The 14,057-nt window shown below is 43.1% G+C and overlaps 1 protein-coding gene across 3 annotated transcripts in view; it reads right to left on the bottom strand.

The window, feature by feature from the left end:
• The window catches only part of CACNA1E (calcium voltage-gated channel subunit alpha1 E), a 325,029-nt gene that overhangs the window by 220,010 nt on the left and 90,962 nt on the right, over positions 1 to 14,057 (bottom strand). For all 3 annotated transcript variants that reach the window (XM_015122410.3, XM_015122438.3, XM_077986562.1), the window contains exons 4-6: positions 6,003 to 6,106; positions 4,492 to 4,644; positions 2,945 to 3,126 (exon numbers count right to left, since the gene is read on the bottom strand). In XM_015122410.3, coding sequence (XP_014977896.3) covers positions 2,945 to 3,126; positions 4,492 to 4,644; positions 6,003 to 6,106 — 439 coding nt within the window. The remainder of the gene's footprint in view (positions 1 to 2,944; positions 3,127 to 4,491; positions 4,645 to 6,002; positions 6,107 to 14,057) is intronic.

Genomic DNA, 14,057 nt, shown 5'->3' with positions numbered 1-14,057 from the left:
GACAATGGGAACCCTCCCCCTTACAATTCATTATAATGAGAAAAGCCACATGCAAATGAAGTTAATAGTAATCAATGGCAGAGCAACACAAGGTCATAGGGAGGCATCTAGGAAGAGTCTGTGGTACAGAAAAGAGATGCAAACATGAGGGAAGCATTTACATTGGTTAACAAGGTTAAACTGAGCCCACATGCCTGAGAGCTTCTTCCTACTGGGTAAACCTGAAGATTCTCCTACTGGTTTGGATGTTAACTAACAAGAATAAATCTTACATGTTTGTTGCACCACTAAATAGAAGGTGCATCGGGCTGGGAAACAGGGGATCCCCCTCTCTTAGTGCTCTGCATGAACAAATCCAGCAGCTGAGTGAACTGGGCCTTCCCAGAATAAGGAGTGGTAGAAAGGAAAATCAATAGTTATATTTATATTTGCATCTTATTGGTGGTGGTTGTGGTAATGCTTAGTGAGTCATTTTTCTATATGCAGAAACACACACACATATATGTATACATGTGTTTATAATACTAAGTTGACTAGTCATTCATAGTTAACTTCATGGTATGCAACCAGTGTATATAAGAGAGAGAGGGTGTGTGTGTGTGTGTGTGAAGGAACAGTCCAAACAGGTAGCAGACAGTCCAAACAGGTAGACAGTCTTTGGGTGACAGTACCCCTAGCCCTAAATCCAGCCATCAGAATATCAGGAGGCCTTCAGTAAACTCAAGTTCAATGAATCACAGGCTGGAAGTCAGAGTATGTGAGTCTGTGGGCCCTGGACACCCATGCAATACAAGGTTTCAGAGCATCTGCAACTTGATCTCCTCTCCTCCCTCCTTCACTCCTTAGTGAGCAAAACTAGAGAGAGGAGCAAGATCTCTGCCTGTGTTTAACTTCTAAACCTATAGTTGACAGGTAACTGGAGAGACATAGAGATTTGAAGAGAGCACTATGATAGCAGGAATCATGGCACTTTTTCCTCCCCATTTCCCTAGTGCCTAGAACAGTGCTTGGCATGTAATAGATGCTCAGTTAATAAACAGTGAAAGAATGAAGGAATGAATAAAGAAACTAATGAAGAAAAAATAATGAGTGGTTCTTCAGCTGAGATCCTGCTCCTCTCAGTACCATCTGAATCTTGGCTAAAGTGGACCAACAATCACGCCTGTATCCTCAAATGCAACACTTCTCCTTTCAGGCTTTCAATGCATTTATCACATCACTTAGGTGAGTCTACACATATAATTGAAATGCATCACTCTCAAAGCCCTACAAGTGACACCAGCCACTACAGGGCCAGTGCTGTAATTCCTACAGGCGCCTGGCTAATTTGAATGGCACGGCCTCAAGACAACCTTTACATCTCAAATGAGGAGTGACTGCACTCATCAACCTTGCCTCCCTCCGCTCCTTCCTGCTGCCTCCCACAGCTGGTGAGAACTGCAGAGTGTCCTCCGGGGTTTTCTGGGTCACACTTCATCCCTGGGCTTGCTGGGTGTAAGTTGGTCCTTGGGACTTCTTCACTGCCCTTAAGAGCTTTAGCATAATAGCCTGTGACTCTTTTCTGCAAAGTTTCAGTCCTGCCTTGCTCATCCTATATGGGAATGGATCCAGGTTAGCAATGGACCTCTACTAAGTACTTTCTTGTACAGGCCTTACACAATCCTTGCTCTTTGGTCATTATAGTCTAGTCGAGTTTCTTCTGAGACAGCATTTCCTTTCCCTCCACTGTAAATTATATCCAAAGCTCTTTCTAAAGGGTGCTTTGTATATGCCACCTTATTTTCCACCTAATAAGTTTTATAGAGATAGAATCAGGCTAAAAAGATCTAGAGAAGAACTGAAGGAAACAGAGGGCACCTTAAGGTAAAGGCAGGTTGTGGGAGCGTACATAAGAGGCGTGATCATTCCAAAGTTACTGTCTTGGAATGGGCTGGTTAAATGCAGGTAAGGGTACAGTCCTTCAAAAGCACCTGCCCACACGGCTTTACCCACCTAGGATCCATGTACATCAAACCACATACCTCAACTCACTCTCACTTTTGAGCATAGAGTCTGCACCAAGCCTTTGATAAGTCGTTAAAATTAGATTCTGGAAGATGGAAGAGACTTCATGATCACCCTATCTACCTTCTGTCCCCATGCAGGAATCCCCAACATCCCTGACAGGCAGTTAGATCAACTCAGAACCTTCCAAATATGTCTGATCACATGAATCCCCAGGGCACTTGAAAAATGCACAGCTCACTAGCTTACAAAGTTATACAAAATCAGAATCTCCAGAGAAGGGGCCTGTGAATCTGAATTTTCAACAAGCATCCCTGGTGAATCTCACAATTAAGCATGCTTTTTATGTGCATGTAATGCAGCAGTTCTTGACAGTGGCTACATACGAGAGTCAGATAGGAAGCTTTTTAGAAAAGCCAATGACTTTTCTAAAATCACCTTCACCCCTAAATATTCCCACTTAATTGGTTTGGGATGGAGCCCAGTTGGTATAAGTTTTTTTCTTTTCTTTTTGTTCTTTTCCAGTACATTCTCCCAGATCCTGAGGGGGGTGATAAAATTTTTTAAGCTTCCAGCTAATTCTACTGGGCAGCCAGTATTATACATTATTAGTACCCTTCACTATAGCCCACCATCATGTCCAACCAACATATTCTCTAACTATTAAGTTGATCTGACTTAACTAATTTGTTCACCTATCCAACCTAGGATGTAATTTCCTAATCGTATTAAGAAGCTGTGTACTTGTACTTAGTAAGAGGCCAGACAAGAGAGAATTATGAACTGCTAAGGCTTGTCCCAGTTGAGTCTTCACCTCCCGCTCCAATACACCTATATCCACAGCCCTCCCTGTCCCTGGACTAGCCAGGCCAAACAACCCCAGAAACCTCCATCCAGGGTTCTTCCCTCCTCCTTCCCGGTCCCCACCAGCTCTACTCACATTGTACAGCACGGTGGTCCACCCTTCCATGGTGATGCACTGGAAGACAGTCAGCACAGCAAAAAGGATGTTATCAAACTGGGTGATCCCATCATTGGGGCCGATCCAGTCCTTGCATTCATAACCAGCTGGGCAGCCCTGCACGCCACACGGGTGAGGGGGGTCAAATCCTTCTAGAATACCTGCAGATATGTTTGGAGGGTGGGGGATAAATCACATGGTGTTTCACATGAACTGGAAATGACCTCAGGAGGCCACAGGTAAGCAATTCCATTCCCCATGGAAAGAGGTCTGCCCTTTTTTGTCTCAGGCTCCCTCTCCTCCCTGGCCTCTCTGCACCTCCCAGCTCACATACCATGTGTTCAACCCAATGTTTCCCATTCTCTTGAAAATGGAGCCTCTCCTCCGCATGGTCCCCTACTCTGCAAGCTTCATCGTCTATCCTCACCTGCAGTACCACAGGAATTAGAAGGACTGAATCACATGGCACACTTTGAGGAAAAGGCAAAGTCAAGTATTTTAGCTTCAGACTCCAGGATGAGCCCTGAGTTCTTCCGGGTTTCTTGGGGACAGTTATAAACTACGGTCATTTTAGGGGGTTTTAGCTCTTTGTCCAGCATGGATTCCTGGCTTTGAATAAAAGATTAAAACAAAAAATAGAAATCCAAGGTGGAAGGTGTTCTTTGAAGGTTCTTTTCATAAAAAGCATGGTACTTATTTGGGATTCTTCAGCCTGCCTCCCATCTCCTTTCCTCCTAGGATACTCAACTCAACTTGAAAAGAACAAATGAAATACAAAGATATGAGAATTCGGGGTTGTGTACCCTAACAATCTCCCAAGCACACTTGCAAACCAAGCTCAGAGCACTCTCAGTTCATCCACACCATGTGTGGGTCAAAACAGAGAGCGAGAAGATGGTGAGAAGGATCATGAAGGGAAAATGTCTCCACAGATCCGGAGGGACCCAACTCTGATTCTGGACTCCTAGATCTCACCAGCCTGTGGGCCAGAGAGGCCACTATAGAAAAAGTACTTATTTATTCGGTCAGAGGCTGCTGTATAAAGAATCAAGGGGTATTGATTCAGATATTCAGAGAGGTGGTACTTTATTTTTTTGTAGAGAGACAGAGAGATGGGGACAGAGAGACACTAGTTTTCCAGGCTGGCCTCAAACTCCTGGGCTTCAACAATCCTCTTGCCTAAGCCTCCAGGGACTAGCTGGAACTACAGGTGTGTGCTACTATGCCTGGCTCAGACAGATGGCTTTTGAAGTTCATTCTCATGGCCCCTGACTATGGGATAGGGGAGCCGAGACCATCTATTTGAAATCTTCCAACTATGTATTTGCCTTGCAATATTAATGTCAAGTCAGGATCTCTAGTCTCAGTTGGCTGTGCCTCAAAAGGCTGCTGACTAGAAACTTCTGATTCTAATTCCAGGGTCAGAATAGGACACACTTTTCCAATGAGCCTCCAAGTGCCCTGAAATTACCCCAGTTAACAGAGGGGAGAAGGGAAAAGGAGAAGACAGAGAAGAATGACCCTACCTGAATTGTTCATGAAGCATGCTCGATGTAACTTCCCACTGTAGAACTCCAAGCCAATAATAGCAAACATCAGGATGGCAAAGAAGAGCAGAAGGCCAATCTGCAGAAGAGGTACCATGGCCTTCATGATGGACTTCAACACAATCTGCAGGCCTAGAAGGAAGGACAGAGAATGACCAATGCAGCCGTCCCTCAGCACCATCTGATAGGGCAGAATTAGTTTCATTCCCTCATTGGTTTCATCCATGCTGCCTTCTGTCTCTGATAGATTAAATTTATTAGAATGTGAACCTTTCCTAAAGGAAATTAGACCCAGCTCTGCTAGGCTGTAAATCCTTCAAGAGCTGGGACAAAGTTAATCTTCCCATTCACTGTATCTCAGACCCAATTCTCTCAGTCCTTATTGGGGAAGCACAATTAGTACAAGTACTATTCAGAAAATGACATATCCTTTGACCCACACATTGTACTTCTAGGATTCTAGCCAAGAAAACACTCAGAGATTTGAATAAAGATTTAAGTAAAAAGGTGTTTGTTGCAGCACATTTATAGTTGGAGAAAAACTGGAAATTGCCTATTTTTATTTTTTATGTCATCCAGCAACATAAAACATTAAAACGGCTAAATAAATCACAACACATATAAGAATTTTTTTGCTTTGAGACAGAGTGTTGGTCTGTCACCAAGGCTGGAGCGCAGTGGCATGATCTTGGCTCACTGCAGCCTCGGCCTCCCAGGCCCAAGTGATCCTACCACCTCAGCTTCCTGAGTAGCTGGGACTATAGGAGTGAGCCGCCATGCTCCGCTAATTTTTATTACTTTTTTGTATTTTTTGTGGAGATGGGGTTTCACCATGTTCCCCAGGCTGGTCTTGAACTCCTCCTGAACTCAAGCTATCCGCCCACCTCAGCCTCCCAAAGTGTTGGGGATACAGGCATGAGCCGCCATGCTCAGCTAATTTTTTATCTATTTATTTTATTTTATTTTTTGTGGAGATGGGGTTTCACCATGTTGCCCAGGCTGGTCTCGAACTCCTCCTGAACTCAAGCAATCCACCCACCTCAGCCTCCCAAGAGCTGGGATTACAGGTGTGAGCCACTGCACCCAGCCAAGAATTTTTAAGGTTAGGAAAATAAAATACTTATTTCAGGATATAAAACTACAATATACATAATGATTTCAATTACATTAAAATGCACAGGGGAAAATGAAAAATATTGAAATTTTAACAGAAGTGATTTTTGAGTGACAGGATAAAGAGCACTTTTCTCTTTTGTTGTTTACTTTCCACATTTTTCTGTAAAGATTTTCTATTATCTTTTATATTTGCGAAAAGTTAAATTTAAAGTAAAATGTTATGCCAGATTGCTCCATCTCCACTATTTATTGCCACTGAGGCTTCCTCCCAGGAGGAATATTGTTTGTTTATCCCAAATTCCCGTAGACCTGGATCCAGCTGAGGACACATCAAGAAAGTTCTTAGCAGAGCAGAAAGAATGGCAGATGCTCACTAGGTATCCCTGACACGAGCTTCAAGGGCCGCAGGACACGCACAGCCCGGAGGGTCCTCAGGTCCACGTGAGTGTTGAAGTGGGTTCCCGCAGTGGCCAGGATGCTGCAGGCAGAGACACAGAAGGGTCAAGGTTACCAGTCTGGCTTTCCCCTCTTGTTCCATGCAGGAAGCGGGGCTGAGGCAAGCTCAGCCTGGAAAGCACACAGCGCTGACGCCAGCTGTATGTGGGTGCACCTGAGCTTGGGTGAATCACCAGTGGCTCCAAGTGGAATTAAATTTAGCCATCTGGGTTTCACTTTGCAAAGAAGGAAAACTTATCATACCAGAACCCTAGTTCCAAATCCCAAGCAAAACACAAGGTCCACAACATCTGTCCCATTCCTGTCCCCAAACCTTGTCCCCTTTCTCCACTCTGCCCTGCTTCAACTTCTTCCCCTCTTTCCAACCCAACAGGTCCTTGTATTTTTTTATTTCAAAATTGTCTTAGGTTCCCCTGCCTATCTCCTTCAGGAAATTTCTCTGGATTAACTCCAGTAAAAGAGTAACTCACTCATCTCTACTTTGACACTTAGAATTTTTTTTTTAATGGAGTCTTGCTCTGTTGCCCAGGCTGGAGTGCACTGGCGCGATCTCGGCTCCCTGCAAGCTCCGCCTCCCAGGTTTGTGCCATTCTCCTGCCTCAGCCTCCCGAGTAGCTGGGACACTTAGAATTTTTACCAAACAAATAAATTACACTGGAGAAGAATTTCAATGGTCTTCACATAGTATCAAGTATTTTTATAATTGCACAAAACCACTCTTTGACCCTAATCAGATTTCACCATCTCTATTTTTCCACGTTCCACAGCCATATCCAGAAACACACACACACACAAATCCATAATTCTATTAGATTGTGTGCACCAAGGAGACAACTTATTTCCTATAATCTCATGGCATTGCAGGGACTTTGGAGAGACAAGGACATATATGTATTTATGAAAGACACAGCAGAAGAATAAGAGCAGAAGAACTGAGTTTAAGTCTGACTCAATCTGTTGAGAATGGGGTGACTCAACACAAGTCTATCAACCTCGATGAACCCCACTTCTATCATCTCTAAAATGAGGGTGTATTGTGGTCTACTTATAAAAATAAAATGACATGGTATTTAATATTAAGAGTGTTCTATAAACTGTAATGTACACACAGACATGTGGCTAATGCAAAGTTTACTAATATTAATAAAATCTTAATTTAAAACTTGCTCATTTTATTCTTCTTTCTGTGAAGAATGAAAGGGAGCTTCTCCCTCATAATCCCTCCAGAACAATCTCAGCTACCCAGAACCATCAGGAAATGAGGCATTCAGAAAACTGGGTTCCTCTACAGTCAAAGGGTGGCAAGAATGGCTTGCTTTGTTTATTTCTGATGGAACCTCTCTGAAATAGTTCAAGTATTAAATAAGGTACCTGAAGTGCCTTCAATATTTGACATGTCTTCAATCTCAGAAAAAGAACTGTATGGAAAGTGCATGCCCTATGGCCCTCGGAAGCAGACGTACCATCATAAGGTACAAATCATACAGACCAGGACAACAGAATCGCAAGCAGTAACCAACACAATTAGTGCTGCCAACAGCCAAGCGGACAGCTTCATGTGCTGGCACGCTTCCCCAGACTCCAAGTATCCGGGAGCTGCCTGTAGAGCATCATTAGGAAGTAAAGAGGGATCCTACATGGGGTGAAGGTTAAACAACCAGTAGAGATTCCGGTCAGCTTTAAGATTCTCTGAGTCTACGTTCATACTACCTAAAAATAAGAAGCAGAAAGAAATCCTACTCATAAAGAATCTCAAGAGCTAGACAAGGTTTCTGAATCTTCCCCATCTCTCCTGAGTCACACTTCCATGCCATCATCAGAAACAGGGGTACTTGGGGGAGTGGAGTCTTCCACACTCCTTTTGACTATCTTCCAAGGCCAAAGACATTAAGGAGCGGGTCATATAATCTCTAATAAGTAGGGAAGGACTAAAGACAAAAAAGAACAAGGAGAAACATGGAAAATAGAAGTGAAAACTATGACAGAAATAGAAAAAGAGAAAGAGGAGAGAGATAAAGAGAAAGGATAGGTGGGGAGATAGAGAACCACAAAAAAAAAAAAAAAAAAAAAAAAAAAAAAGAGAGATCATTGTTTGCCTGGTTCTTGTAATAAAGGTAAGGTGCACAGCACAGTCTCCTGTGCTGCCCAGGTGGGAGACTCTCCTTTCACGATGATGTCTTTCAAACACAGTATGCAGAATATGAGTTAGAAATTAGACTTGTTTCCTAGGATACTCAGATACACATGAGACACTCTTTTCATATCATAAACAGCCCTGTTGGAAATGAAAATTTCCTCTCCAATCCTGAGTTTAACAGTTATGTTTCAGAACATGGTGATAGAGGCAGAAAGATAAAATTAAAAAGCAAAGAAGGCTCAAATGTAGAGGGGGAAAATGGTAGAGGGAAAGAATGAGATGACAGAAGAGTGAGTAGTAAAAGAAAATGTAGGGATATAAACAAGAAAGGAAATAAATAAGAACCGGGGGAAGACGCAAATGTCAGAGAAATGGGAAAGAGAACAAAAGCAAAGAGAGAAGGAAAAAGATGGCATTTGTTGCAGGGGTCTCACACAGCCAGCCATGAGGTATGCACATGTCACCAAGTTGGTCCCTGGCTGAAACTACCTGCTCCCCAAACTGTCCAAACCATACTGCAGCCAGGGCCATGCAGCCTGTGGTCTCGTGCTGTCTTGGCCCTCAAAATTTTCTTTTCTCTCCTCCAGTGCAGGAGGGCTACCAACTAGGTCTTTAATTGATGCACATTGGCCACTGGCTGCTTCCTAACTCCCACTGTTCCAGTACTCCTTGAGGCAGAACTGACAGCTGGCTCCCCTGTTCACCTGTTAGAAAGTAGGGACAATGGGATTCTTTTTTTTTTTTTTTTTTTTTTTTTTTTTTTTTTTTTGAGACAGAGTCTTGCTCTGTCATCCAGGCTGGAGTGCAATGGCTCAATCTTGGCTCACTGCAACCTCTGTTTCCCGAGTTCAAGCGATTCTCTTGCCTCAGCCTCCTAAGTAGCTGGGATTACAGGCACCTGCCACCACACCTGGCTGATTTTTGTATTTTTAGTAGAGACAGAGTTTCACCATGCTGTCCAGGCTGGTCTCGAACTCCTGATCTCTTGATCTGCCCGCCTTGGCCTCCCAAAGTGCTGGAATTACAGGTATGAGCCACCACGCCCGGCCAACAATGGGATTCTCAGAGCAAAAAGACAATTAAGGAAAAGAGCCCTATTCTGTGCTCCCATAACGCGTCCACCTCCATCACTGCCCTAATCACATCCTAGATAAATTCTGTTTTCTAATCTGTCTCTCCCACTAAATCTGAAACACCTCTAATGGAGGCACCATTTTAGTCATCTCTACCCCCAAAACCTAGCCCAGTGACTGGCAAGTAAGAGGCACTCAGTAAAGGCTTGATGAATTGAATTTGAATTGCACTGATGAAATTAATAAATTTGTTGAGACAGAGGTCAAAAGGAGAGAACATCAAGGAAATCCTAAAACTTACTGTGAGAAGGATAGGGTAGCAAGCTGGGATAGTATTCAAACATACATGTGTTTGAGTACATAGGAGAATACTGGGAATCTATCCTCAAGCATTTAAGAGTCAAATGAGGATCTTCTAATATTCTTTTTTAAAAATTTTAAGTTCCAAGGTACATGTGCAGCATGTGCAGTTTTGTTACATAGGTAAATGTGTGCCATGGTGGTTTGCTGCACCTATCAACCCATGACCTAGGTATTAAGCCCAGCATGCATTAGTTATTTCTCCTGATGCTCTCCCTCCCCCTCTCCCCACCCCATACCCCTGAGAAGCCACAGTGTGTGTTTTCCCCTCCCTGTGTCCACGTGTTCTCGTCATTCAGCTCCCACTTATGAGTGAGAAAGTGCAGTGTTTGGATTTCTGTTCTTGTGTTAGTTTGCTGAGGATAATGGCTTCCAGTTCCATCCATGTCCCTGCAAAGGACATGATCTCATTCCTTTTTTTGGTTGCATGGTATTCCATGGTGTATATGTACCACATCTTCTTTATCCAGTCTATCATTGATGGGCATTTGGGTTGATTCCACATCTTTGCTTTTGCGAATAGTGCTGCAATGAACATACGTGTGCATGTATCTTGATAATAGAATGATATATATTCCTTTGGGTATATACCCAATAATGGGATTGCTGGGTCAAATAGTATTTCTGGTTCTAGATCTTTGAGGAATCACCACATTGTCTTCCACAATGGTTGAACTAATTTACATTCCCACCAACAGTGTAAAAGCGTTCCTATTTCTCTGCATCTGTTGTTTCCTGACTTTTTAATAATCACCATTCTGACTGGTGTTGAGATGGCAATATTCTTGAAAGACTTACTGAGGACTGGACAGATCCTGTTCTGTGGGATCTTCCCAGTTCTCAGTAAGAGAGCTAGAGAGACAGAGGAAAGAATGGAAACTCAGAAGTTAAAGACTTGCCTCCCGCAAAGCTTAAGTTTTGAGGTACATACAGCTAAGCAAAACTATGGGCCTTATAAGTACCAGGGCTTAATCAGGAGTCTACTGGAAAAGTAAAGAGTAGAAAACAGCCTTTGACTCTCAGTCTAGTGGAAGTAGACAGACACATAAAAGAAATAATTATAACACACCATGAAGCATTATAAGAGTTGTTTACAAAGTGCTATGAGAATGGGAAACACCACAGTGACAAATGCAGGGTGCTTGCTGTCTGTTAGCATTTTCAAATGGTATGTCATTAAATCTTCAAAATTTTCCTCATATTGCTATTGTCTCCATCTCATAAAAGAGCAAGGCAAAGCTTAGAAAAAATTAAATTGCTAATAAATGGCAAGACCAGGAATTAAAGTCAGTTCTCTTCTGATGTCAAAACCAGTCCTTTCCCCACTCTGCCATTACGCTGTGCAATGTTTGCCTGGCGCTGGGCAGATTCACTGTTCCTTAGTCCAGTGTGTTGCTAAAAATACCAAGGTCACAGTTTTGGTCCCCAAACGGGCAAGTGAGCATTCTTCCCTTCATTCTAAGGCCACAAATCACCAAGTGCCACAGATCACTTGCCATGTCTCTCTCTCAGGACCAGGCTCCATGCACCTCTCCTAATTACTACGTACAAAAGCAGCTTAATGGCAGGTGATGATTGCCGCAATATTTCTGTACACACACATGCACACACACACACACACACACACCACAAAATCAGAGTGGGGCCACTGAGAACAACTCCAATTTTGAGTTAATAAAAGCCTAAGCTCTCCGCTGTCCCAAGAGGCATATGTCTGTGCTCCTCAAGGGCAGAAGTGTATTTTCCATTTCTTTTGTCACTACAGGCACACAGCCTGATGGAAAGCTTTGTACACAGAGGGATGCTTAATGCCCACTTTGCTCCCACAACAGAGGACAGTTGGAGAGTGCACTCAGCCCTCTGACCACCACCAGCACAGGTATCATGTTCGGCACACAGTCAAGTTCAGTAACTATTTCGTGTTAGAGATCATGGCTCAGCCCTACCTTGAATGTTTTTACTTTTAGGTGTCAGCAAGTAGGAAGAGAATGGAGATTGATACAATCCTGATGACGCAGCACAAGTCTTTCCCGTTGTGGCCATACTGCAGTGGCACAGCAGAATACAAGACAGAGGTAATGCTCTGGGCAATAAGAACCAAATCATCTCTCCCCAAATTAGTCACCCAAAGAATTCTCCAACCTTGCATTCCCTTTGACCTTGGGGTTCTTTCCTAGCCTCCTTGTCAATCCAGGTCTATAATCTCTTTTCACAGGCATATTCCACTGTGCAAATCCATGCCCGAAAATACCCTGAAACAGTGGTCATAGGTTCAGGGTTGCCAGCTAAAATGCAGGACACCCAGTTAAGTTCAAATTTCAGATTAGTGCAATATTTGTATAATGCATGGAATATTCATTGTTTATCTGAAATCTAAAATTCAAATTTAACTGGATGTCTTATATTTTTATTTGCTAAATCTGACAGTTACACTTAAGTAGTGATCAGCAAAGACCAGATAAAGAGCTCTCTTCTTAGTCATTGCCCCAGCCCTAGACAAAATTTCCAAGTTCTCTTCTGAAAGGAGACACAAACCAGAGGTCTTTCACCATTAGGTCCAGGATGTCTCCCAAGCTCCAGAAATTACCCACATCAGTATCAATGGAGAACCTTAAGTTTTTGAAAGACAGGCTCTTCATCAGCACCTGTGAGAAAAGGCTAACAGTAGGCAAAGGATGTGAGATGTTTAACCAGCCCATGTGATGAGGAGGCCATGAGGAGGCAGCAAGGGACCTAATACAAGCTGAATTCCCAACACAAAGTTGAGTCAGAATATCATTCCCATGGGTAGTTGACATAAATGAGTTGCTGTGTCTATTCAAAAACATTCCATAAGTGGTTGATTCCTTTATCTGTCATTCCACTTTACCTGTCATGTCCCTTCCTTTAAATCTCCTGGATTCACTTCTCACTCTCCAGCCTCCCTCCTACCTGGAATGCTTCTCCTTTGCCTTCTCTCCCCTGCCTAAACAATTTGATTCAGACCTCACGGCCCAGATGACATTCTACTTCCTCCTTGGAAAAGGTCTACAACCAAAAGCTAGTTGAACTAGGATTCTGAGAAAGGGGTAATGCACACGCTTTCCGGTCCCACTGGCTGGTTTCAAATCCCAGTTCCATCACCTATACTAGCTGTCAGGCCTTTTGCAATTGCCACACTGAGCTACAGTTTTCTTACCTGGAAAAAAGGGATAGTGCCTTCCTAAGAAAGTTAAAACAAGGATTAAAAAAAAAATAATGCTTGTAAAGTTCTGCACGTAGTGCTGATATACCATGGAGTTTCCTGGTCATAAACAACAGAAACAGATTTTAACTGTCTTAAACTGCAGACCCATCAGCTCCATCCCTCCAAAAATGTATACTGAGAAGATACCAAGAATTCACAGAATTGAGGGGATATTGGAAGACCAGGCTGGGAAAAAAGGAAAGCAGAAACCTTGTTGGGGCAGGGATATCCAGGTCCTAACTGAGAAATCTGTGATTGTTACCTGTTATGGAATAAGGGACTTTGCAGATGGGATTAAGGATCTGGTGGTGGAAAGAATAGCCTGGATTATCCAGGTGGACCCGAGGCACAATCACAGGTGCCCTTACAAGAAAAAGGCAAAAGATTGACTACAGAGAGAGAAGGCAATGTAAGGACAGAAGCGAGTTATTCTCCATCTGTCTCTGAAGATGGAGGAAGGGCCAAAGAACACAAGAATGAAGCTCTAGAAGCTGTGAGAGGCAAAGAAATGAACTCTCTCTCCTAAAGCCTCTGGGGAGGAGAGATGGGAAGCATGACCCTGGATTTTAGCCTAGCGAAAGTGATTTTAGACTTCTGTCTTCCAGAACTGTAAGAAAATACACGTGTGTTGCTTTAAGCCACCAAATTTGTGGTCATTTGTTACAGCAGCTATAGGAAACTAATACACTTGGCAAAGGTCAGAGATTCTGGGAAATCTGATTCTTAGGCCACCGTGGCTATTGGTATGAATATAAACATCAACTGTCTTGGTGTTGCAGCATCATCAGCTTAAGAGTAAAGTCAGAAGAAGCACATGGTCAAGCTTAAGTCCCCCTGCACCCAAATCCCCTACCACTTCCAAGGTGAGCAAGACTCCCCCCAGGAACACACAAAATAAGATTTTCCCAAAAGGGAAAGCAGGGGCCACTGAGGAAGCTGAATGAAGAAAAACTTAAAAAAAAAAAAATGTCTACTACAGTTTGGCCCACAGAAAATAATCAGGTGTTGCAGAGGAAAAAGAGAAATAATATATCAGTTTTCTTATCTATAAAATGAAATGATCAGATAAAGGGACCTCTCAGACCCTTCCTGGCTCTAACTCTGTGAGCCAACACCTACCCCGATGGTGTTATGCTTCTGTAGCTCACACCAGTCTCCCTTCCTCTCAACATCCGGA

Source organism: Macaca mulatta, chromosome 1 (assembly GCF_049350105.2).
Source record: "Macaca mulatta isolate MMU2019108-1 chromosome 1, T2T-MMU8v2.0, whole genome shotgun sequence".
NCBI lineage: Eukaryota > Metazoa > Chordata > Mammalia > Primates > Cercopithecidae > Macaca > Macaca mulatta.
Note: the sequence above shows the minus strand (reverse complement) of the source record. Positions and strands in the feature narration are given on the sequence as shown.